Source organism: Neophocaena asiaeorientalis, unplaced genomic scaffold, assembly GCF_003031525.2.
Source record: "Neophocaena asiaeorientalis asiaeorientalis breed wild unplaced genomic scaffold, Neophocaena_asiaeorientalis_V1.1 scaffold15, whole genome shotgun sequence".
NCBI lineage: Eukaryota > Metazoa > Chordata > Mammalia > Artiodactyla > Phocoenidae > Neophocaena > Neophocaena asiaeorientalis.
In genome coordinates this window covers 492,194-517,996 of record NW_020185328.1, presented here as the reverse complement: position 1 = coordinate 517,996, position 25,803 = coordinate 492,194, and the positions used below count along the sequence as shown (strand labels likewise).

Sequence of the window (25,803 nt, the reverse complement as noted above, 5' to 3'; positions counted from 1 at the left end):
TTTTTCACAAGGGATGTTTCTCAAAATATAATTTTCGAGTTATTTTTCTTCTGCTGCCAGCAGTTAAGCAAGAAATTTGGCCACTTCTTTCATTGTTGAAAAGTTATACCATTCGCTGATTCATTTAGCAAACACATCTAAAGTGTGCTAGATGTCCCTGCCTCACCCAGCCCTCAATGAGCTCACTGTCAAGTGGAACAGACTGACATGTAAACATATAATTCCAGAGCCTCTATAAAGGGGATGCACAAAGATGCAGTGGGAGAAGCACAAAGGAGAGATGTCATTTCTGTGGAGGGCAAGGAGAGGCGGTGTGAAGGAAGGTGCCCAGAGAGGAGATAATATTTTGCCTAAATACTAAAAGAAAAGTAACAGTTCTTCAGGAGACAGTGGAGAGGAGGGAGAGAAAAAGCACCCCAGATGTAGGGAATATGGGAGTAAAGACACAGAAGTAAGGACACAGGAACCCACGTTATTCTTCAGGGAACTGGGTGTAGTTTGATTTAGCTGAAGCCTAGGGAGGAAAATGTAAGGACGGCAGGAGCCATGTTACCTAAGGCCTTGTGGACTGTGTTAAGAATTTCATTCTGTGTGCCAGTTTTTCCTAAGGAGCAGTCAAAGAACACAAGTGTCCCCAGGATAACATAAAATATATAAATCAAAAGATATACGTACAATGGAATATTATCTAGCCTTGAAAAGGAAAGAAATTCTGACACATGCTACATGTGGATGAACCTTGAAAATATGCTAAATGAAATAAGTCAGAAACAAAAGGACAAATACTGTATGATTCTACTTATTTGAGATACCTAGAATAGTCAAATTTATAGAGACAAAGTAGAATAGCGGTTTCTAGAGGATGGAGGGAAGGAGGAATGGGGAGTTATTGTTTAGTGGTTTCATAATCTCAGTTTGAGATGACATGAAAGCTCTAGAGAAGGGTAGTGGTTAAGAGTTTCACAACAACATGAATGTACTTAACACCACTGAATTGTACACTTAAAAAGTGTTGAAATAATAAATTTTATATTATGCATATTTCACCATAATAAAAACCAGGTGACGATGGTAAATTTTGTGTTATGTATATTTTACCATAATTTTAAAATATGGAAAAATATTTTAAAGATATAGACAAAATAGTTAGATAAATAATTCAAAGTTATTTTTCTGCCTTAACATTAAAATTAGATATGTCATTTCTTTGTTTAAGCTGGTAATAATGATTTGTTTCTCTTATATGACAATGTCTACTGTTTACTGAAAACCAGCTTTATATCCAGAGATGAGGAGATGTAGGCTCAGAAAGTTCAACTAACTGACCCAAGGGCACACAGCTAGTGAGGGGGCATTTCTAGGAAACCCGGAATTGGAACTCAGCTCCTAACACCTTACTGTTTCACCAACCCCCAAGCCACTTTATTATCTTGCTACTTTTTGGATATGGCAGTACAATCTCAAAGACAGTATTGTATGGTGTTTTCTGGGTTCAGAAACCGTAAGAAATCTGAGGCAACGCAGACTGAAATATTGAACAGTTGAATGTTTACTCTTGATCCACATCTGATACTTTTTAAGGGCTTAGGCCCTCTGCAAGAGAGACCAAAATAGCGTTCGAGTGAGGCTAGACGCACGCACATTGTTAACTACTCAGTCAGCCACCTGTTACCGATTGGAGGAGGGTCTGTATTTTGGTTGCGGCAGTTATCTGGAAAATACGGCTCTCAGCCCCCTGGCCGCCAGCCTCCGCATCCCAGGTACGCGGCCCCCGAGACACCCGGCGCGGGCTTGCGCGCAGGCGTTAGCCGGCCGCTTCCTTCCGCGATTGTGCTGTGCTGCTAGGGATCCTGGTGTCCCCGAGTGGTTCCCCCTAAGCTTCTTCTCCCTCTCTGTCCGGGACTCAGGGTCGCCACTGCCCCTTCTCCGGGCCCTCTCCAAGCCCTGCCCAGGCCAAGCCAGGCGCGGCCCCTACCCTCTGACCCCGCGTTGCACAATGCCCGATCAAAGTCCCGGGGCGTGTGTACCACAGCGTCCCTGCCCCTGGGCGGGGGTGGGCGGCGGCCGCGCGGGGAGCCGAGGCGGCGGCGGCAGCCGGCCCAGTACACCGGCCCCGGTCCCGCGAGTCACCGCGAGCTGCCGCCTCAGACCCCAGCTCTGCTCGGCCCCGCCGCCCGCCGCTCCCCTCGCAGGCCGCCGCCGCCGCCGCCATGGCGGAAGTTCATAGACGTCAGCAGGCCCGGGTTAAAGGAGAAGCCCCCGCGAAATCCTCCACACACAGACATGAGGAGGAGCTGGGGATGGCGTCGGCCGAAACGCTGACCGTGTTCCTGAAACTGCTGGCCGCTGGCTTTTACGGCGTGAGCTCCTTCCTCATCGTGGTGGTCAACAAGAGCGTGCTCACCAACTACAGGTAGGGCCTAGGCGGCGGCGACCCAGGCCGCGGAGAGGAGCGGGCGGCGGCGGCGGCTGGGCGCCGGGTCCCTGGACTTTGCCTGCAAAGTTGGAGCTGAACAAAGTTGGGCGGGAGCCGGGGAGGGAGGGAGGGCGGGCGGGCGGCTGATACGCGGCCGGGGCGGCGGAGCCGGCTTGCGCGCCGGCCCGGAGTGGGGTTCCCGCTCCCGGCGCCGAGCTCGGGACTGCCGGGTGAGCGTTCGGGGCCGCGTTCGGAAAGCGCCTGCCCTGCCCGCCGTGCAGCACCCTGGAAACCCTGCCCTTCGGAGAGACGGAGCGGAGTTGCTTCGTGACTTTTTTGACTCCTGTGCACGCCAGGCTGGGAGCCCGGAGAGGGATGCCCGGCCTTCCCCGCAGCCTGGGCTAGGTTCCGGGGCTTCAGGGTTCTCTGACTTCGCTGACAGCCTCTGGGGACCTACGCATCCTCAAGCCCATTTAAGATGATTGTGATGCTGCCACTGGGACCACAAAGGCAGAAGCATTTTTTTTTTTTTTTTAAATGTGTGAAACCGTTCAAGAGATGTATGTCTTCACTTCCAAGACAAGTCCGTTACAGGCAGCCGACTGAAATTGTAGAATCGGACAAGATGAGACAAGTGGCAGCCCGAGGCTACAAAATCAGCGGTGTTGCCTGACAACTGGCAGGGATTTTCCTCTGATTGTCATTTGGATGAGGGGTAGACGTTGGTGTGTTTTTTATCAAAATGCATTGTAAGGTTGCCGATGTGCAAATTGAATTCACCGAGCTCAGGTTTTTCTGACCCTGTGTTTTTTTTGTTTTCTCTACCATTTTTGTAGATTTCCCTCCTCACTGTGTGTTGGACTTGGCCAGGTTAGTTGGAATCTTCAGCGTTACGTGGTTTGTGTCGTTAGAACTTCTGAATGTGTCTTTATATGTAGAACAGTGAATCTGTGTTCTCTGTTTACAGATGGTGGCCACAGTGGCAGTACTCTGGGTTGGAAAGGCACTCAGAGTAGTCAAGTTTCCTGACTTTGACAGAAATGTACCTCGAAAGGTAAAAAAGAAAAAAAAAAGTAATACTTTATGTTCTGAAAAGAAGTCACTATATATATTTTTCATCAGTGCCTTACATATTTAAAAATTGCAGCCTTGAAATCGCCCAATCCAGAGTAGGTATAATGCAGGCAAAGAATAAATATAGTAATATGTGTTTTTAAAAAGTCCCACAGTCTCTTTAAAGTTAAGAAAAAATGCCCCTAGATCTTGTGTTCTGTTTTAATTATTGAACACTTGCTGGGATTACAGTCATTTTGCATTTTCTACGTCCATCTAATCTGTGTATCCTGCATTCATTATTCTTTGGGTTTATTTTCTTATTCTTCGATCTGCTTCTGCTTGACTCCACCTGAGGATGAAATGTCTTTCATTTTTCTGCTGACATCGGAACAATGGGCTCTACATTATCATATTGTAAAGAAAGATGTTGTTGTCCCTTGTGCTTTGATCATATTCATATTTGTGTTTCTTTTTTCCCTTCCATTCTTTCTGCAGAGAGCTATTTATCCAGGAGTAATGTTGTTTGGGTGCTTCATGGGGGCCAAAATTGTGTGTGAGAACTAATCTTGTGTTTTAAGTAGAAAGAATTTGATCATATAAACAAAACTGTTTCTGTTTGAAAAGGACCTTGTTTTAGCTGTCTTTATTATTGAGTTTTGTTATCCCTTTTTAAATTTTCTAGACGTTTCCACTACCTCTACTATATTTTGGGAACCAAATCACGGGACTGTTCAGCACAAAGAAACTGAAGTATGGATAACTTTATTTTACTAGTGAGGTTAATATAATGTGTTCTTAAAATTGTACTTGAAAATGTCAAATGTTTAACACATTGTTACTGATCCTGGAAAAATGAAAGGACCAGAAACTTAATCTCTTAAGTTTGAAGAGAAAGAAGGTTTTTGTTTGTTTGGGGTTTTTTTCCCCCTTCACTTTGATGATAGAAGTCTTAAAATGTTATAAAATACTGTGATGGGAGATTTTCATTATTTTTCCAGACCTGTAATAGTGAAGGATATATGTTAGGCATCTGAGATTTCAATTCATTAGTACAATTTATAAATAGTATATTTTAGGCAAATTCTACAAGTAAAATTAGATTGTGGATATGAGAACTTTTGTAGTTTTTCTTTTAACATGGGGTAGTTAAAATAGCATCAGATGGAACCCTGATACAAATATGATTAACATTTTACACATGGCCATATGATTTTAGAGGCAGCATTTTCACTTTTAGAAAGAAGCAGTAGCTCTCTACTCCATGACAACACTTATTATCCTCTAACTTCCCAATTCTTGGCTTTTCCACTTAAAGAGTGTATGTATCAGGTATATGTGATGTTAAAAGTATACACATAGGGAAACCATTTAACAGAAACCCATGGCTTCACCACTGTCACGTGAGCTAAACCTCTGGCTTAATGGGTGATTGTAAAACAGAATGGAGAGATCTCTGAGGGTAGAGACCAAGCTTTTTTCATTTCCTCAGACCCAAGAAACTTGACAGAATGACCACGATGGTATTTCTGGTTAAGGTTCCATGGAAGTCAGATTTATCATGGGTGGGGCATCCTTTTACATCTCATTACCCACTTGGAAAGAAATGCAGACCTGCTGCAAAGTGCTGCTTGTATATAGAGTTTGCTCTTTTTCATCCTTTGTCATCTATCCATCCATCCATCTTTTCACACCCTATCTTTGATTGCCAGTTAAGGATAAGGCACTTTGGGGTGAGATGAGATAGATTCAGAAATAATTATGTTGCAAGGGGCTGTATGTTTGATTAGTGCAAGCAGAATGCTCTAGGAATTTAGAGGAAGACAGGATTACTTCCACAAAAGGACAATCAAGGAATGTTTTATGGGGTAAGATTATCACCGATGTTATTTGAAAGTTAGGGGTAGGAAGGGAGGTCAGTCTAGAAAAGAAAGACGAGGTCTTAAAGACTAACATGATTACTGTTCAGGGTGTTTAACATAATAAGCAGGGTAAAATTAAAAGTGTTATCAGTCTTTGTTAATAGATGTATGTTTTCTACCATTTTATGATTAGTTTGGTGTTTTCACTTCTGGTAGTTTTATAAAAGCAACCCTTTCAAGCTTTCAGATACTTTCTAGAGAGAAATAAGGATTTAATTTAGTCACAGATTAATCAACATGGAATTTCCATAATGGAAGGAAGAGATTAGCATTATTTTAAAATACTAATTTTGGAGAATCAAATTTTATTTTACCTAAATATCTTTGTTTTTTTCCTGCAGCTTGCCAATGTTTACAGTTCTGAGAAGGTTCTCCATCCTGTTTACAATGTTTGCTGAAGGACTTTTACTCAAGTGAGTTAAATTTCTAATATATCTAGTCTTTAACCAACTTTAATCACTCTGAAAAGGTGCCCAGCATATGTAAGATATTACAATTATTTGTGTTGTTTCTACTTTATCTTTTGAGAAGTTTAAGCAACTTTCTCCCTTTGCTGTAGGAGTTGATAGTTTATGGCTTCCTTATGGAAGCCTGGCTGAACATGAGGTATACTTTCAAGAATTCCTATACCTACTGATGCCACTGGGTGAAGCTGGGTCAGAAGATCAGTATAGGCTTTAAATAGTGTTCATGTCTTGCCTACTTTTACTACAAATGTGTGTGGCCATTTTCAACTTAAAGAAATCTGATTAGCAAAAATTCAAGCTCAATAATAATAATAAATGGTAAAAATAAGAAAAAATAAGTATACTTACTTATATAAGAAAGTAAGTTTTTGCTTCATCAGAGGGGTTCTTTTAAATATCCAGTTCCTTGGAATCATTTGTTTACAACTTTTTTAAAGAAAACATATATTTTTTGCCTATGTTGCAGAACGAGTCTTTGTAAATAACTAAAGCCACATGTATGTATTTTTTAATTATTTTATTTTGTAGGAAGACTTTTTCTTGGGGTATTAAGATGACTGTATTTGCAATGATTATTGGAGCCTTTGTAGCTGCCAGGTAAGATGGGGGCCTATATAAAACCTATGAGAGTACATTAGAATTTATCAATAATTATTGATAATAAATGATCAATTACCAATAAAGAGAATTTTTTTATAGGCTAAATAAGAATCATGTTTTTGAAAAGTAAAAGACTTTTAAAAGTTAAATCTTTTTGGCTGTATGAAGATTAAGGCTAGCAAAATCAGATTCTTGGGATTCTTAAAAGTTAAATTCATTCTAAAAGTTCATTCATTCATTCAAAAGGTTAAAGTTTATTATTTAAACTCTTTATATAATAAACTATTTAGAGTTTATTATTGCTATCTTCTATTTATTGAGCATATACCATGTGCCATACAGTATGTTTGGTATTTTTACACATATTATTTATGTATTTTTCACAACCACTCTGAAAGGTATGGGTATAATTTTCCTATTTATGTTGAGAAAACTAAAATCTAGGTTCAGTAGCTTGCTTGCTCAAGGTCACACAGCTAGTAAATGGCAGAGCTGGAATTTGAATCTGTGCCTGACTCCAGAGCCTGTGTGCTTTTATAAACCATGTGACGTTCTTTTCCTTTGCATGCTGCTAAAGAAAATGTGTCTCAGAGAAGGCAAATGATAATAAATTATTTGCCTTATGGGAAATAAATAATAGAATTGCTTTATTGGGTTTCACATTAAGGTATCACAAATGCCGTAACTTAGATATTCTATTAAAGCTTTTTTCCATTGTTCTTAAGTTTTAATTTTAAAGTGAGTGGGGAAAATGTATACCCAAAGACTCAGAAAATTGAAATGATGAGTGGAAGCCTTCTACAACATTTTACTCTGCATGTGTGGGTTTGCTAATGCCGCAAATTCTGCCTGACATTGTATTTTCCATCTGGGAGTTCCGGTGTGCTTCTTGAATTGGCTCATTTACCTTCATCATATCCCTGAAGTATAGGTGGGGGGAAAGTACTATAAGTCAGTTCTACTCTACCCTAACTCTCGAAGTGAAATTTCATTCAAAAAAAAAAATAGAGTAGTTAGTTACTAGAATTTTGTTATATAGCTGATGCTTTTCCCTCTAGGTAACCTTCCTCCTTGGAGAAAAATTCTGTACGAGCCTCCTACCTTTCTTTTTAAAGATGCCCTACTAATCTTTGAAGTATTTCATTGAAGCTGGTACTATCTAAAACAGAGCAAAACAACAGGAGTTTCTCAGGGCTAACTCTGGCCTGCAAAAAGTTTCTGAGGCAGATTGCTATCTGGTAGAACCTTTTACTTGGGAACAAAATTTGGAGGAAGAGAGTCTGGAGTTAGAGGTTGTCAGGCTCCTTGGAAGAGGGTTGGGTCATTAGGTAGTTCTGCCTGAAATTGCAGTGGCATAGAGCTCCTCAGAAGTCTGTCCCATGTAGTAGTTTAGCTACAAATAGATAACACCTTTGCAGAATCACAGAATGCAGGGCCCCTGTTTTAGCTAGGGTGCTAAAGTATGCTGAAGGTGTACTTAGATTTTCATTTATTCTGTTCATTTTACTAAGGTCTTGTGCCTGGTGCTCTGCTAAATATCAAGAAACTTCAGTTTCCCTAATCCCACTAGTTACACCTGGTAGGCTCATTAAGCACTTATTTTAAGTATTTGAGTTCCCACTATGTGCTTAGACACGGATGTAGCCTGATCTCAGAACTAACCACCATCCACACTTCAAAAATTCCACCCAGTGGCCTGTGCAAGACAGCCCTACCTTTTGTGTGAACCTTTGAAAAATGACGTGTTAACAACTTCATTCTCCTTTTGTTTTCCTTATCTGTGAAATTGAGCTCTGATGCCTTCTGCTTGCTTCGGATATATTGTAATGGTGAATTTGGTTGGTTCTTTCTTGTTGTCTGACTTTGAATTCAGAGCAGTGTGCTATTAACTGACGTTGATTATTGCTAATTTTTTTAAAGATTTTGTTTAAGTGTTAGTGCTTCTCATTTCTGAAGACCCCCGTACTGATTATGAAATTGCAAACTCTAACCAGGAACCAAGAAATACTAGTAGCTGATAAAATGCCTAATATTCACTTACCTAGATAAGCGTATGTTCTTAGAAATATTGTAGTTCAGACTTACTTAAAATTTAATGCATGTTCTTTAAATGTTAGCTGTTATTAAAGTGTTACTTATGTTTTGCAGCTCTGACTTGGCATTCGATCTGGAAGGATATGTTTTTATTCTGATAAATGATGTCCTGACAGCAGCAAATGGTGCCTACGTAAAACAAAAATTAGATTCAAAAGTAGGTAGCAGTCTTACGCTTCTTTAAGAGATGTTTACTGTTGTTGGGAATGGTCATGTCAATTCATCAGGAGATAAAGTGGGGAATAAGGAAAAATACTTATGAAGGATGCGAAATGCCTGTACTTTGGTGCTCACGTAAGAAACTTTATTTTCTAATTAGCAGTTAGATTTTACTGTTGGCTTTTCTGGAAGGGACTGGGTGAATATTGACTTTGAGAGGGATAGTGATGTAAATAAGGAGTGTTCATTAGAGAAAAGTGTCATAAACGTTCATGGCTGTGTTCTGGAGGACCTGGTGAGGGACCTGGACAAGAAAGAAGTATCTGGAAGCTCTTGAGCAGATTTCAGAAGTGAGTTGGAACAAGAACAGGGATGGACTTTGCATATTTGTCCTACAAATATATAGTAGTCCCTCAATATCCATGGGGGATTGGTTCTAGGAACCCCCGAGATTAACAAAGTCCTCGGATGCTCAAGTCCCTTATATAAATGGAGCAGTATTTACATGTAACCTATGCACGTCCTCCCATATACTTTAAGTCATTTCTAGATTACTTATAATACCTAATACAATATAAATGCTATGTAAATAGTTGTAAATACAATGTAAATGCTGTGTAAACAGTTGCTTGTGTGGCAAATTCAAGACTTGCTTTTTGGAACTTTCTGGAATTTTTACTTTTTTTTCCTGAATATTTTCCATCCACTGTTGGTTGAATCCTCAGATGCAGATATGGATATGGAGGGCCAACTGTAATGGGAAACTTAGGCAGTATTAGAATCTCTCTCTTTCAGGGGCAGCACCGAGTTTCCTGGCCTAGATCTCATAGACATGAACTTCATATACCCTGCTCTTTTCCTTCAACTGCAGCATGCACATGAAGGCTTTAAAGATATTTTTATTTGTCTAACGTATATGCTGAATATAAACACACAAAATTTTATTTTGAGATCAAGCCAGACCATCAGAAAGCTGAGCACTCAAGCCATATTTTACTACATTATGGTATAAGATTGCATTATTGTAAGGAGAAGCTACATGGAACTCAGCTTTATATATCCTAGGGTTGTTATTGAAGGAGTTGTCCTTTCTATCATAATGGATCCTATATGAAGACCCACATGAGATCGTTATCATAGATACCGTCGTAGTTTTTCCTAAGGAGCTGGTGTATTTTTATCTAGTATTTAAGTCTTATAACTTGACCATAGCTTTATCTTATTTTCCTACCCCTGTGTTCTCATCAGTCAGATGACCATATCCGCTTAGTTTTTAGTTGGCTCTATTATATGTACAGTATTTCTGAAACTACTTCAGGTCCTTTGTTGGGGTTCAGATCATAAATACAAATGCCCTACCTGCTTGATAGTAGTATTAGTATAGAGTTTGTATCATCTTGGCTGGTGGCTTTGCCTTCTTCAGAAAGGACTGTAGAATATATGGCCATCCCAGTAGTTTTCATTATTTTGAATAATCTAGAATGTTTATTTTGAATAACCTGGAAGAACTAGGGGCAGTATAGATCTAGTTTCAGCAAATTTTCTTTGAATATACCCTTTATGTCTTGTTCTCCGTTTATTTGCCTTGACGACTCTGTATGATGATTGCATTTTAATGGAAGCTACTATTAAAAAATTTAATCTTTGTGCAATAGCTAGAGAAAAGTGAATAGTTAGAGCTCTATTTAGTTTTACTCTTGTTTTTTGCTGCTTTGGAAATATGTAGTAATAATAACATTTCATTTCTCCAGTAGCCTCAGCTGTCTAAAACAGTACTGTCGAGTACAGTTCTATAATGCTGGAAATCTGTTATCTCTGCGGACCATTAATGGTAGCCACTAGCCACACGTAGCTGTTGAACACTTGATAAGTGACGGCACAACTGAGGAACTGAACTGGTAGTTTAATGTAATTATAATTCAATTGGAATAGCTGCGTTTGGCCAGTGGTTACTATATTGGATAGCACAATCTAGAGTACATCCTAGAACCTAGGAAAAAAAGCAAAGAGGGTTTCTGAGTATTTTATTCCCAGGGGAGCCTTTTAGTTCCTCACTCAGAAATGACTTATGGCTTACTTGTATTAGAACTTTTAAGCATATTGATCTGCTTTTCACAGTTCATGGATTAGGAGCAACAATCGTATCTGGAGGCAGAGGCTTATCAGCAATATAAAAGCTCAGCTAATAACAAGAGAAACAGGAAAACTATGAAAGTCAGATGGAACTACTCAAAGATGGACAACACCATATAAAAACACAATACAGTAATGCATGTTAATGATGATGCCCTAAATTAAATTGTAGTCAATGTACTCTGTTTAAGAAAACAGGGGAAATAAATAAATAAAACAGGTAACAAGTGAAAAGAAAAGCAACAGTTTGGCATTTGTCAGCTGTCTGGATGGTGTGTGTGTGTGTGTGTGTAGGCATCCTCTACTTCCCGGATAACACTCATGTCTCTTGCTGTTGGGGCACCTGATGTTAAAGGTTGTTTTGTCCTACTGTGGCTTTTTTCTTGCTGCCTTAGAAATCAGGCACACCTTTTCATTGATGCTGTGGTGGCTATAAGCAATCAGTTATTTGGTTTATCCAGCAGGCAGTAGGGCCACAATGAGATGCTTTTAATCAGGAGTTTTATTACCTATCATTTCAGAACTGCTTATAATCGTGGTCCTTTGAGCATGAATCACATGACATAAAGACTTAGTGCTGCATTTCAGACCTGAATGCAGCTACTGAATTTAAAACATTTTTAACTCAAAAGAAATCACACAAATAACATGTATTTATAATAGAATTAGTAGAAAACATAGATAAACAAGAGGAAGAAAATATAAATCTTTCTTAATTCCACCATTGAGTGAGAAGCACTGTTTTGGTAGATACCCTTTTGTAAGAATGTGTGTTTGTGTGTATATGTGCATGTACACACTTAACTATGAGAAAAACTTAAAAGAGTGATGAAATATAATGTTTTCTAACCTGTATTTTTCACTTAGTACTGTTTCATGAACACTTTCCTCATCAATCAGTATTAAACATTTTTAGTGGCTGCATAATATTGCATTGTATGGTTGTATCATAGTCTAATCAACTAGTTTTCTGTTGTTGGGTATTTGTTTCCAGTTTTTCAAAGCTGCTTTTGATATAGCACAGGGAACTCTGCTCAGTTTTCTGTAATAACCTAAATAGATACATAACAAAGAATAGATACATGTATATGTATAACTGAATCACTTTGCTGTACACCTGAAACTAACACAACATTGTTAATCAACTCTACTCCAATATAAAATAAAAATTAAAAAAAATATATCACTGAAAAAAACCCCTGCTTTTGAGAAGGTAGTTTGACTTTTCATATCACTTGGTGATCTTTCAGTCACTGAAGTTAGGCAGATATTATGCCCCTAATCCTCACTATTCCTTTACCCCCCCTTTACCCTCCAAACTCAGGCCTACTTTTTTAGGTGACTGCTTCCTGCTGAATGTCCCAGAATTCTGTGAATCAAAGGTGGACCCACAGTTCTCATAGACTCTCTGTGTTTGAAGATGTGTGTTGCTCCCCAGTAGCTGAGGGCACAACTAGTCATACCATATTTTGCGAATTGTAGGGTAATCTTTTTTTATTTAATGTTTATTTTATTTATTTATTTTTGGCTGTGTCGGGTCTTAGTTGTGGCACGCGGGATCTTTTGTTGTGGCGCTCGGGCTCTTTGTTGTGGTGCGTGGGCTTCTCTTTAGTTGTGGCATGTGGTCTTCAGAGTGCACAGTCTCGGTAGTCGTGACACATGGGCGCTCTAGTTGTGGTGTGCAGGCTCCAGAGCATGTGGGCTCTGTAGTTGCAGCACGTGAGATCTCTAGTTGTGGCGCACAGGCTCAGTAGTTGCAGTGTGAGGGCTTAGCTGCCCCACGGTATGTGGGATCCCAGTTCCCCAACCGGGGATCGAACCCACATCCCCTGCGTTGGAAGGTGGATTTTTAACCACTGGACCACCAGGGAAGTCCCTGTAGGGTAATCTTAATCTTCTTTCTTTCTTTTTTCTTTTCTTTTTTTTCCTTTTTCTTTTTCTTTTCTTTCTTCTTAATCTTCATTGTACTTCCCGTATACATTTTCAGAAATACTTCACTGGGAAGTTATGTCTGTCTGTGTTGGTCTAGGTGTGAGTCTTTGTGTCTGTTAAATTGTACTCTATTATAGTTCTGAAAAGCCCAAGACTAACTTGGTGACTTTTATTCTGTTCTGGAAAGGGAAGGGCTCCAAGGACGTGTATGTTTGTGTTCAAAATAACCTCTTTTCTCCTTGCTGTTTTGAGGCAGTGAGTTGATGTCATTTTTATTTCTCTGATCTTAAGCACTCAAGGAATTTATTTCAAATAAACTTGAAATCTTGTAAGTTTGCATTTTTTTTTTTTTTTTGGAAAGCTTAGGTCATTAATGTTTGCAAGACTTCTGACTTGACTAATTTGCTGTGTATGTTGTGGGGGAGGGGTGCATGTTTGTAATGGGGGGTGGCACTCTGTACAGGGTTGTCTTTCTCTGTCTACCAGAACCAAATGAAACACCTAATTTTTTATTCTCCTAGGAGCTGGGAAAATATGGTCTGCTCTATTACAATGCACTGTTCATGATTCTGCCCACCCTAGCCATTGCATATTTTACGGGAGATGCGCAAAAGGTAGGACTTTCTAATTATGGCTTCATGGTTTATGTTTTTGAATTTTATTTTTATTTGTATGACCAAGAGGTAGACAGTTGGGTTGTTAAAAAGTAATGTTCTTAGTAAGTGACCAAAGACTGAGAATTTACCTTTTAGCTTGCTAATGTCATGCTAACCTTTTTGGATAGTACTAAAATAGCTTAAAATAGCTCTGGCTGTCGACATAAAAACAGTGCATGCCAACTAGTGTCCTTCTCCTACGTGCCAGGAGGATAGAGGAAGGGAATTTTTACATTTCTACTAAACTACAAAATAGGAATAGTAGCAAACTATCCTTGAGAAACAAAAAATCCAGAAGTAGTAGAATTCTTCAAACCTAACAAAATGCTTGTTATCTCTAGAAGCTCTCAGTTTTGGTGTACAATTGTCATCCTGGCTTAAATCCCAAGCTGTTTTTTCCCCTCAGGAGATATTTAGCCATGTGGTGACTTAACCGTATAAATAGCAACGAATATAATAGTTTACTCATTTTCTGCAAATGTTTAGCTAAATAAATCCAGAATAAAGTAGCAAACTAAATCCAGATAAGAATTTTTCTCTGAAACACATATTCATAGGATAAAAATTGGTAACATTTTGTTAGAATTCACAGAATTTTGCAAACTTAATGGAAATCTAGAATTCTGCCAAGGATTTCGGTACCAAGATTCCTCCTAATGATTCCCCTGGCTAGTAGTTTCTTCAGAATAAATGTATTGATTGTTTATTATAATGACAGCGACAAGTTCCCCAAATCAGTGGGGACCAAAATAAAGAAGAGGTTTTTAGAAGTAGTTAGACTGTTAAAAATTGTTCTTGAATCAGAGGTAGCAGAAGACTGCTTATAAAGCTGTTTTGATTTTTTTCATCAAGAACTCTTTCTTTTAAAACTGGCAAAGAACATATGTAAATGTTTTAATGAACTGTGACCTGGCTATCAGCAGGCCTAGAAATGACTCCAAAGCAGGAAACTACTGTAGAGGTGTTGCTCTAAAAATAAAGATGTTGAATGAGTTTTTTGTGGCTGTGAAAAAAGTGGGAAGAGAAACTAACATTTATTGAGTCCCTATTATGTGCTAGTCACTTTTTATATACGATGTAATATAGTCCCCATAACAGCTGTAGGAAGTTTGAATTAACCCTGTTTTACCAAGGTGGAAATAGAGGTTCAGAGAGACTGAATAACTTGCCCAACATCAGACTGTCAGCAGGTAATAGAGTCAGGATTTAAACCCAAGCCTGACTGCAGAGGCCATGGTCTTTTCAGTGTTCTGCCTCCTCTAGCCGACTCTGGCAGAAGCACCCTTCACTCTTTAGTTTTGGGGTAAGAATGTAATGTAAAATAACCAGGTACCCCATGGCAGCACAGATGATTCCAAATCTTGAGGCCAATCTGTACATGAGAAAGTTGGAAGAATTAATGTGATTAGGTATTCTACAGACTCGGCAAAAATGGAATTTTCATTAATTTGAAACTTTGACTAGTAGCTTGTAGCTACTTGAAAACATTGACTGAAGGAGATATTTCTTCATTCCAGAGTGATGATCGTTTAACTAGAAGTTATCTGCCAGGTTGTAGCAAAATTCATGCGTATTTTGAAGTTCACTAACACACTTTCAATTTTAAATGCTTCGATATAATTACAGGTGTTTACCCATAGTGGAAAAAATGACTTTGCCACCTATATTGGGATGAGATTTAGATTTTACTCTTTTATTCTTCTTTTCTTCTTTTTTTAAGCAGAGGAGTGGAATTTGAGTAATCTTTTTGTTTTTTCCAATGAAAATGCCAAGCAAAGGTCAAGAAAGGTTTATTTTGAAAGAACAATGTTTTTTAAGAATGACTGAATTTATCTAAATGCTTTCAAGTTGGGATGATAAACTAATTATGGAGGCTTAACTCATTGCTTTGTGATCAACCCCATCAGTGTTTTGGGTTTTACATAAATGTTTGTTCATCCTTATTCTTATTATTAATTAATATGTTTCTTATAAAATATTTATTGGGGAACAGATGAACCTACTGGCTGGCAGGCTTACAATCTCATGCTCTTTTTCTTAACATTCTCTCCTTGACATACTCTCTCTCTTACATTCTCGAATAGTTATTAAGTGCTATTGTGTGTCTCACAGTGCTAAGCTCAGGTGATAAGAAAGAAGGATGAATTAGGTGGTATTCTTGCCTTTGAGGACCATTTAATTGTCTTGGGGAGCAGACCTGTCAACATCAGAGTCGTAATTGTTACCGGTTCTGTGGGAAAGGTGTTGGGGTCATTGTGGATTGGAAAATGGAAGTGGTCAATTCCATCTCCTTGTTGGAGAGGGAATGCCTATCTCATGGAGCTTTGCCTACAGAATGAAAATACAAATGATATGAATAATCAGTATTTTTTGGTAGGTTATGAATTAAATTTGGAACTTAGGAACTCCAAGAATTCTGAGTTTTATTCTGTTCCTAAATTCCTTTCTTCCTAAATTCCTTGTGTGCTTACTACAATTTTATTTTAAGTTCATTTCAGATTCAGTCAATTCAGTATTACTGAGCATCTTCCTTGTGGTAAGAAAGCCCTGTGCTAAGTTCTTTGGGGAATATATGAGAAATACAACATAGTCCTTGCCACACAAGAAAGACATTTGACATGCTACAGAGATGGTGTAAGATCCAGCACCAAAGTGCATGCCCGTCAGTCAGTCAGTACTGTAAGTATTCAGGTTAGGAAGAAACTGGTGTGGGTTAAATATCAAGCTTGGATTTTTAGAGGAGATAGGGATTGGTTTTCTTACCCACCAACTGCAACAAGTAATGCTAACCTGTTCTGGGGGTTGTTGTTAGAGATATAACTTACAGAAGTGGTTGAATGGTTTGCTTTTATTAATCAGCACAGAAGCAGTCGGTGGAAGCCATAGATGCCCTAGTGCATCCTAGAGGCTCATAGTATCCTACGAGAGGTTGCAGTTGATTTCTTCCACTGGAAGGTTCAGTTTCATAGTAGTCAGTGGGTTGTTTGTCTGAAGTTCTGGCAAAAAGGGTTCATATTACAGAGTGGAATATGTGGCAGGATTTCAGGTAAGTGTTTTCTAGTAAGTCAGGTTCATATTCATTGTGTCTTTTAGGCTTGGGTTTTCCCTTCAAAATACGTGTACATATAAGTGGACAAACATTCATGTATGTGCGTGTATTTTTTTAAAAAATGGACACTTTTTTGGCATGACAATTTATCTTTTTTTAAAAATTATTTATTTACTTATTTATTTGGTTGTGTTGGGTCTTAGTTGCAGCAGGCAGGCTCCTTAGTTGTGGCATGCAAACTCTTAGTTGCAGCATGCATGTGAGAGCTAGTTCCCAGACCAGGGATTGAACCCGGGTCCCCTGCTTGGGTGGCGCAGAGTCTTAACCACTGTGTGCCACCAGGGAAGTCCCAACAGTTTATCTTTAAATAAAGCTGTTCCCATGTTAACAATTTCAGTCTACTTCTGACCTTCAAGTAATACTTCACCTATAGGGTATGATGCCTTGCACAATGCCTGATAAGATGCTTCCACATTAATCATTTTCCCTAATCCTCATTGTGTACCTTTGTGGTAGGTTGTTATCTGATATATAGAGGTTAAGGACATGCTTGAGGTTCCATGGTGGCTGAGTTCAGCACTAGAACCAGTCTTTCATTTTTTTTGGCCGCATCCTGTGGCTTGTGGGATCTTACTTCCCTGACCAGGGTTCGAACCCGTGCCCTCGACAGTGAAAGCACAGAGTCCTAACCACTGGACTGCCAGGGAATTTCCCTAAAACCAGTCTCTCTGACTCCAGGGAGATCTCTTGCTGTTTGCCTGACCACATCTATCTCCCAAAGCCACTTGCTGCATCCCTGACTTGTTTTTTCCCCCGTTCAGGACTTGCGTGCATACAGAACAAGCTACTGAATGGAAGAAATATCTCAGATTAGTATTAGAAGTGGAGTCCCTGAAGCTTGGCTTTCTTGTTACTTAATTGTTTACAAATAATTATTTATTTCACTCAGTGAATATTTATTGAGTGCTTATTACGTGTCAGGTGCTGTTCTAAGTTAAAAAAAAAAAGACATGTCTTTGCTTCAAAGGAGCTTGCATTCCAATGGGGTAAGATATACTAAGCATAAATTGTGTAATAAGAGCCATGAAGAGAGAGAAAACGAGGAGAAGAGTGATTGGGGAAGTGCTGTTTTGGATAAGATGATTAGGGAAAGCATCTTTATAAGCTTCGTTTGAGCAGACACTGCACTGAGTGGACTGAGAGACCAGTTTGTGTGGCTCTTTGGAGGGAGTAGTCTAGGCCGAGGGAAGAGCAGGCTCTAATGACTGAGGTAGGAGCTTGTTCACAAGGAGCATTTTCTGGAGTGGCAAATATCAGGAGACGTCAGAGTGGGCCTTGGAAGGTGTGGAGGCAGAAAAACAAAAGGTACGTTCCAGGTGGAATTAATAGCGTGGGCACAGGCCCAGCCGCAAGGACCAGACTCTTCCACGTGGTTAGAAGGTAGACGTCAACGGCTTTGGAGCCCGTAGAGGATTCCTTGGAGAGCATGTGGTTCCAGACCCTTATTTCACAAATGAGGGAACTGGGTCCAAAGAGGGCTCAGGGCGAGAGCCCAGGTTTTCTGACTCTATGACTAGTGTCTCCTTCTTCCTGCCATCCCACAGCCTGCTTCCTTCCAAGTTGGGACTAGTGCCAGACACAGGAATTTGCAAGTTCCTCTGCAGACAGTGACACGTCCCTAAGAGTTTGTGACATAAGTGGTACAGTGGAGGGGACTTGGGGCCAGAATGCAAAAGACCAGCAAACTCCAGTTCTGTCTGTGACCACTCTGACTTTGGATGAGTCCCTTCTGCTCTCCAGGCCCACTTCGTCATGTGGTAACCGAGTAGGCTGGGTCCACTGAGTCGGCTGGTTCTCTAGGTAGGGCGTGCTTCGGGGCTGAGACAGTGTTTCTGAGGAGTAGGACGCATGCCAGTGTGGAGACTGGGCTGCTGTTCTGACAGCTGGCATGAGCCCAGCTGCCTCCTGATAACCTGCGCTGATAAACTGCTCTCATCTGTTGCGCTCTTGGCTTTCCTGACCCAGAGCTTTTTTGATTGTAAGCTCTCTGTTTACTGAATGAAAAGATCTCCAAGATAAATTGTTGAATGAAGAAGCACAGTGTAAAACAGTGCATATGGTTTACTAACTTTTGAGTAAAATAAAAAGGGAAAAATAAGAATATATATATGCATTCATTTAATTTACTTACTATTTAAGTAAAGAAACTGTGGAAGAATATGCAGGAAACTAATAAAGTAACCACCAATTTGTGTGTGTGTGAGAGAGAGAGAGAACAGGGTAAGTGTAGAATAGAAGTGGGAGGGAGACTTCATTATTTGTCTTCTTATATTTTTTTGATTGTAGAACCATATGAATGTATTTTAAATTACATTTTATAAAAGGAAAATAAGAAAAAGATAAAGGTTTTTTCTATAACTAATGTCTATCCTGTGATGAATTATAAATTTTAAAATAACTGGGGGAGGTGGGACAAATTAATTTGTTCTCATTGTTCAGAGTTGCAGACTCTTGGCCCAGGATTCAAACTGAAGCAAAATCAGATCCAAATTATTTTTCTCAAAATCCCACTGTTAACCTTAGTAGGAAGAGGAGGGAAAACTTCCCTCTGTTAGGGCAGGAATCCAATAAAAGGGTTCTGAAAGATCAGCTCCCCAGGGAAGCAGGAGTTACATAAAGCAGTTGATGAGCTGGCACAGCCTTTAAGCAAGAATTGAAGGCCAAGGAAGAAAAAACTAAATTACCATAAAAATTGAAAGGCAAGATGCAATTGAACAACTCATCCTAATGAACACTAAGGTCCTTGGCAAAGCATTTTGAGAAACCCAATATGTGCGTGTAGTTTTTCAAAAAGTTTAAGTTCTCAACGTCCCAGGTTTACCAGAAACAAAGGAACCAGTATATCCAGCATTTAGTTTTTTTAGACACATGTCTTCTAACTTTAAAACATTCTCCTTTTAAAAAAAACCATGGGACTTCCCTGGTGGTGCACTGGTTAAGAATCTGCCTGCTAATCCAGGGGACATGGGTTTGATCCCTGGTCCAGGAAGATCCCACATGCTGTGGAGCAGCTAAGCCCGTGTGCCACAACTACTGAGCCCACAAGCCACAACTACTGAAGCCTGCACGTCCTAGAGTCCACAAGCTGCAACTACTGAGCCCACGCACTCTAGGGTTCCTGTGCCACAACTGCTGAGCCTGCATGCTGCAACTACTGAAGCCCACATGCCTAGAGCCCATACTCTGCATCAAGAGAAGCCACCGCAATGAGAAGCCTGCACACCTCAACGAAGAGTAGCCACAACTAGAGAAAGCCCACGCGCAACAACGAAGGCCCAACACAGCCAAAAACAAAACAAAACAAAACTATGTATCACGCAAAAGCCAGCTTACTGTTAACCAAAGATATCTATTTAACATAGATAAAGGCAGAACAAGCACCAATTGACTAATGACTTTCCAAAGGACAGACTGTGTTTAAACTTGTTAGTCGCTGCCTCCAAAAGGGAATGTCTGTAGCACAAAGCCAGTGATTCAGAGTCTCAGGAATTGGAGTGTGACTTTCTGACAGCACACCCTGCTAGGTGTTCTCACGTAGGGTTGGGAGAACAGACCCCTTGCTGTAGCTCTCACAAGGCCAGCACTGTAGGTACTGGTACACTGTATAATGTCTTCATTTTATCACTGGTTAAATTACACGGCTCAGATGAGTTTTACAGGAAAAATTCCTGCACAGATCATCTACCAGGAGGTGTCTTACTAAGCATTACTACTAAATAATGAATTTTTAGGCTGTTGCTTTAGCCTGTCTAGAGTTATTAATCTTTTCTGGGTCCCTTTGTGGATCATTGCAGACTGATTCTCAACCCTGAAGTGTTCTTTCCACATAGAGACAGGACCTTCCGGCTTTCTGGGCCTTGGTATTCTCAAATGTAATACAGGTGGGTTGGATCAGTTATTTTTTTATTTGTAAATGACTAGATCTTTCTCTTTGCCTTTATATTGTTTGACTGACAAAGTAATGTTTTTAGCCATTCTTACCTTTGAGGATACGCTTTTTTCAAATAAGAGTAAGTGACCCCATTGACACTAGTACTGGAGTATGTAGTTTTGACATGGTATGTAGGTTTTAACGTAGGCAGTAGAACCTAGCAAGAAGGGGTATTGAAGATCTGTGGGTTCTTATTCCTCTTCTCAACTAGGAGCAGGAGGCAGGCAGATGGTTACAGTAGTGCAGAAGATGGGTTGCTAACTAGGACCACTGGTTGCATGAACTTGTCTAACTTTTCCAAGGTGGGGGGAACCGTGCAGATCATTTACACCACTGACATTATCTTCTGCCTTAGCAGGTGTCCTGGCAGTTTACTTTCTAGGCTAAGGATTCAATTCCTTTCTCAAGAGTTTTTTGGGGAATGAATTTTCAAAATAGAATTCATTAATCTTTTTTTTCTTTTAACCATGAAGTCCAAAGACTAAGTGGTTTGTTTAATTTTAGTCTTTATAGTAAGCAGGGAGGTATCCAAACATAAGAAAATGTCTCAATGATGCTTTGGATTTTATTTCAAATCTCAAGTAAATTGGCAACAGATTTTCCTGGGAGTGAGAATGGTTGCATCTAAGACTCAGGTACATGTTGAAATTATTCCCTGCTTTTCACTAGATTAGGGTGGTGATTTGGTGCTAACGTGGCATTGTAGACATTGCCAAGTTGTCCCAGCACTTTCTTGCTAAGCCTGCACATAGCCTCAGACTTTTCACCAAGATACTGGTCCAGATAGGCAGATCTATCGATTAGAGCTAGTTGATTAGACAAAATCTGATTGTATCCCTACACTAGATTTTTTTTTCTTTTTAAACTGAAGTGTAATTGACTTACAATATTACATTAGTTTCAGGTGTACCTTCACTAGATTTTATTCATTATGTTACTGATTACTGCCTACTCTTACTCAGTCTCCCTTTCTTTCTTAATTTCCTTAACCTAAGCAACTAAAGAACACATTTTTTTCATTAAAGTTTTTTTCTAAATATTTTTATTTAACTGAAAGTCTTATTTAAACCAAATGCCTAGTTTTAGGAAGTGGTAGGTCCATATGACCTGTTTGCCCATTACTTACGCCACATTCTTTTCATGCCTGTGGTGTGTATTACGTTACACTATCAGCACCTGTAGAACCAGAGACTTCATTCAAAACAGAAGGAAAGCCTCAGAAAGCACGTTTGTATGTTCAGTCTGTAATCACAGCCCGCACTCAGCCAGCACTGAAAATTGCCGGCCTTGTGTCAGAGAGCCCATCTAGTTCTGTGCCACACAGAATGACCAAGCAGGTCATTTTCTTCACAGTGGCTCTTTATCAGTTTTCTCTAGAGGCAGAAGTTTTGTTTTGTTTAAAAATTGAATAACAAAGTACATTCTCACCGTGCCTTCTTTATTTCTAACTTAGGGAGAAGAAAAATTTGCTTGTAAATCTATCACTGAGAGATAACAGTGATAGAAGTTTAAGTGAATAATCTCTCTGAATGTAAATTATGTATACATTTAAAGAGTCTGTATTTTATTCTTGATTGATTCTCATAAGAGACAGATGGAGTAGTTTTCTATATTTGTAATATAGGTAGAGGTTTAGCAAGGTTAAATGACTTTATGATGGCCTCACAGAAAATTAATGGCAGAGATAGAGTTAGAACTTTCGCTTTTTGACTCAGTAACCATGTGGAACCATCTAGGAGAAAATTCAGAATATATTGCCTTGTCTTTGGTTTTCCCCAGTAGCCCAGATAGCAGGATGAAGGTTATGGAGCTGAACAGGTATTTACTAGCCGAATAATTTTGGTAAAGTTACTTAATATTTCTGAGCCTAGAGCATAATAGCTTAATAAGCAGTAGCTTTTATTGTTTTTATTATGCCATCTTTATGGCACAATAAAAGGAGAGTGGACTCCTTTGTACTGTAGGACTGTTTGGGTCATATTTACCCTGCAGCTATACATTCAAATGTCTGCTGCTTGCCAAAGATCCATTCCTAGAGCAAAGCAGGGGAATGCAACAGGCTGCCTGTCCCGTAGACTGGCTTTCTCCAGAGACAGGCTGAGTATTTAGGGAAAGAAAAAAATCCCGTGAGAATTATTTTTCTATTTTTGAATTATATATAAATGGAATTATGTTCTTGAGATTTATTTTAATATTCTGTATAGTTATTATGTTCCCAAAGGGGACTGTGCACTAAATATTTGGGGCATTTTTCTGAATAAAATTTAATGCTCCGTGTAGAGAACATTGGGCTTTGAAATATGTTCAGTCTACCATGGATTAGCTGTGTTACCTGAAGTAAGTCACTCATTGTCTTCTGGGAATAATAAGGCTAGGCCTTTCTATTGTAGGAATCAAATGACAGGCCATGTACGGAAGCACTTTGTAAACCATAAATGTGCTCCATAAATATAAGGTGGTACGTTTTTATTGCTGCCGTTTGTCCCTTCACTATCAGCAAACCTGACTAAACCATCTTCACCTTAGTGCTCTGAGGCCTACCATGGGGCCTGGCACATGATCGGAACTTAGCAGATGTTGAATTGTACATTGAAAGCAGTGAAGGACTGTTGAGAAAGGATGAGGAGAGAAAAGAAAGATATAAAAAAAGACCCAAGTGAAACTTTTAGGGATGAAAAATATAATCAGAATTGAAAAATAAAGCAGAAGGTATCAAACAGATGAGGTACTATACAAGAAAAGTTCAGTGAATTAAACAAATAGTAATAGAAACTATTCAAGATGAAGTTCAGAAAAAAAGACTAGAAAACAAACGAACAGATTATTAATGACATGTAGGATAATATTAAGGGTCTAACATTTGTGTAAGTATCGTCCTGAAAAAGGGGCGGGGTGGGGGAGAAAAAAAATATTTGAAGAAATAATGGCTGAATTTTTTCCAAATTTGATGGAAACTCTAAACCTATGCCCACAAGGAACTCAATAAACCTTAAATAGAATAAGCATAAAGGAAACTATACCATAAAGAGGGATATTCCATAATGCTAAAAGGGTTAATATTAGTGGGTATAACAGTACTGAGTGTGTATGTACTTGATGAGAGAGCTTCAAAATATATGAAGCAAAAAGTGATAGAACAGAAAGGATAAATAGACCAACCTACGATTATAGTGGAGATTTTAACATTCTCCTTTCAGTAATTGATAAAACAAATTCAGAGTCATTAAGGATAGAGAAGACTTGAACAGCACCGTCAACCAAGCCGACCTAACTGACGTTTGTAGAGCACTCCGCTCAATAGCAAGAGGATACACATTTGTTTCAAGTGCACATGGAACAATTCACCAAGATAAACTATATTCTGGGCCATAAAAAAAGTAGTAACAGTTTAAAAGAATCAAAACCATACAGGGTATGTTCGCTGATCAGCACAGAATTAAACTAGAAATTAGTATGTATTATAAAAGAAGAAAGATTTAAATTCAGTGATCTAAGTCTCTCCCTTAAAAAACTAGAAAAAATAAGAGCAAATTAAACCCAAAGTAAATAGAAGGAAGCAGAAATCGGTGAAATAGGAAACAGAAAAGCAGTAGAGAAATCAATGAAACTAAAAGCTGGTTCTTTGAAAAGATCAGTACAATTGCTAAACCATGGCCAATTGATCAGGACGGAAAGTCAGAATACACAAATTACCGACATCAGGAATGAGAAAGGGACATCACTACCTAGCCTGCATATATTAAAAGGATAATAAGGGAATTTTATGAACAATATACCATAAACTCAAAAACTGAGATGAAATGGACAAATTGATGAAAGAAACAAAACTGCCAAAGCTCACTCAAGAAGAAATAGATAACATGAATAGCCTTATTCGATTAAATAAATTGCTGTATTTAATTAAAATAAGTAAAAGCCCTAGTTTTTAGCCCTATCTTTATTAAAGAAATTGAATTTTTAGTTTAAAACCTTCCGAGAAAGGAAACTCCAGGCCCTGATCACTTCACTGGATAATTTTACAAGATGTTTAAGGAAGAAACAATGCTAATTCTACATAAAATTTTCCAGAGTATAGAAAAGAACACTTCCCAATTGATTTATGAGGCCAGCATACCCTCTACCGCTAGCTGACAAAAAATTACAAGGAGAGAAGAAAACTATAGTCCAAAAAAATACAGCAGTATATAAAAAGGACACTAAATCATGACCAAGTTGTGTTTATCTTAGGAATTAAGGTTAGTTTAAAATTGGAAAATCTGTTAATCAGTGCAATTCATCTTATTGGCAAGAATAAAGTAGAAGAACATGTCGATAGTTTGAGAAAATGTATTTGACAAAAATTGACACCCATTTATGAGTTTAGAATTCTCAGCAAAGTAGGAATAGAAGGGAACTTTCTCAACCTAATAAAGGACATCTACCAAAATAATGTATTGCTATTTTACTTAATGGTGAACGACTGAATACCTTTTCACTAGGATTGAGAACAAGGCAGGGATGTCTGAGGACCCCATCAGTGCAGGAAGGTAAGAATAAGAGATTATAAAGGAAGAATTAATAATATCTCTATAAAAACCATGATCATATATGCAGAAAATCCTAAAGAATCTAGAAAAGAGTGATTAGAACTAATTAGTTTAGCAAAGTTGTGAGATATACGGTCAGCATATAAAAATGGACTGTACTGCCATATACCAACAATGAACACTTGGCAACTAAGTAAATAATACCATTTATAAAAGCTTCAAAAGTATGAAATAGGGAAAAATTTAACAAAATATGTCAATGTCTGTACACTGAAAACTTTATAAAATAGTACTGAGAAATTTTAAAAGACTGAAATAAATGATTTTTATATTTATGAATGTTTATGAATTGGAAAACTTGATATTATTAATCTGTCAATTCTCTTCTAATTGATCTGTAGATTCAACACAGTTCCAATCCCATAGCAGGATTTTTTGTAGAATTGCTAGGCTGATTTTGAAATTTATATAGAATTGCAAAGGACTTAATCATAGTCAAATTTGAAAAAGAAAAATGTTGGAGGACCTAGTGAATATCATGCTAACTGAAGTAAGTCAGACAGAGAAAGGCACATATGATATCACTTATATGTGGAATCTAAAAAATAATGCAAATGAATCTATATACAAAACAGACTCAACAGGTACAGAAAACAAACATATGGTTACCAAAGGGGAAAGGGAGTCAGGGGAAGAGATAAATTAGGGGTATGGGATTAACAGATACAAATTACTATTACATAAAATAGAGAAGCAACAAGGATTTACTGTATAGTACAGGGAACTCTATGCAGTGTCTTGTAAT

At 38.7% G+C, this 25,803-nt stretch overlaps 1 protein-coding gene across 2 annotated transcripts in view; it reads left to right on the top strand.

Annotated features, from left to right (window-relative positions):
- Nucleotides 1-1,578: 1,578 nt before the first annotated feature.
- SLC35D1 (solute carrier family 35 member D1) overlaps nucleotides 1,579-25,803 on the top strand; it is a 55,063-nt gene continuing 30,838 nt past the window's right edge. For both annotated transcript variants that reach the window (XM_024734594.1, XM_024734593.1), the window contains exons 1-8: nucleotides 1,579-2,413; nucleotides 3,253-3,286; nucleotides 3,384-3,470; nucleotides 4,155-4,222; nucleotides 5,733-5,804; nucleotides 6,387-6,455; nucleotides 8,607-8,709; nucleotides 13,298-13,390. In XM_024734594.1, the coding sequence (XP_024590362.1) occupies nucleotides 2,211-2,413; nucleotides 3,253-3,286; nucleotides 3,384-3,470; nucleotides 4,155-4,222; nucleotides 5,733-5,804; nucleotides 6,387-6,455; nucleotides 8,607-8,709; nucleotides 13,298-13,390 (729 nt within the window). In that variant the 5' untranslated portion in view covers nucleotides 1,579-2,210. The remainder of the gene's footprint in view (nucleotides 2,414-3,252; nucleotides 3,287-3,383; nucleotides 3,471-4,154; nucleotides 4,223-5,732; nucleotides 5,805-6,386; nucleotides 6,456-8,606; nucleotides 8,710-13,297; nucleotides 13,391-25,803) is intronic.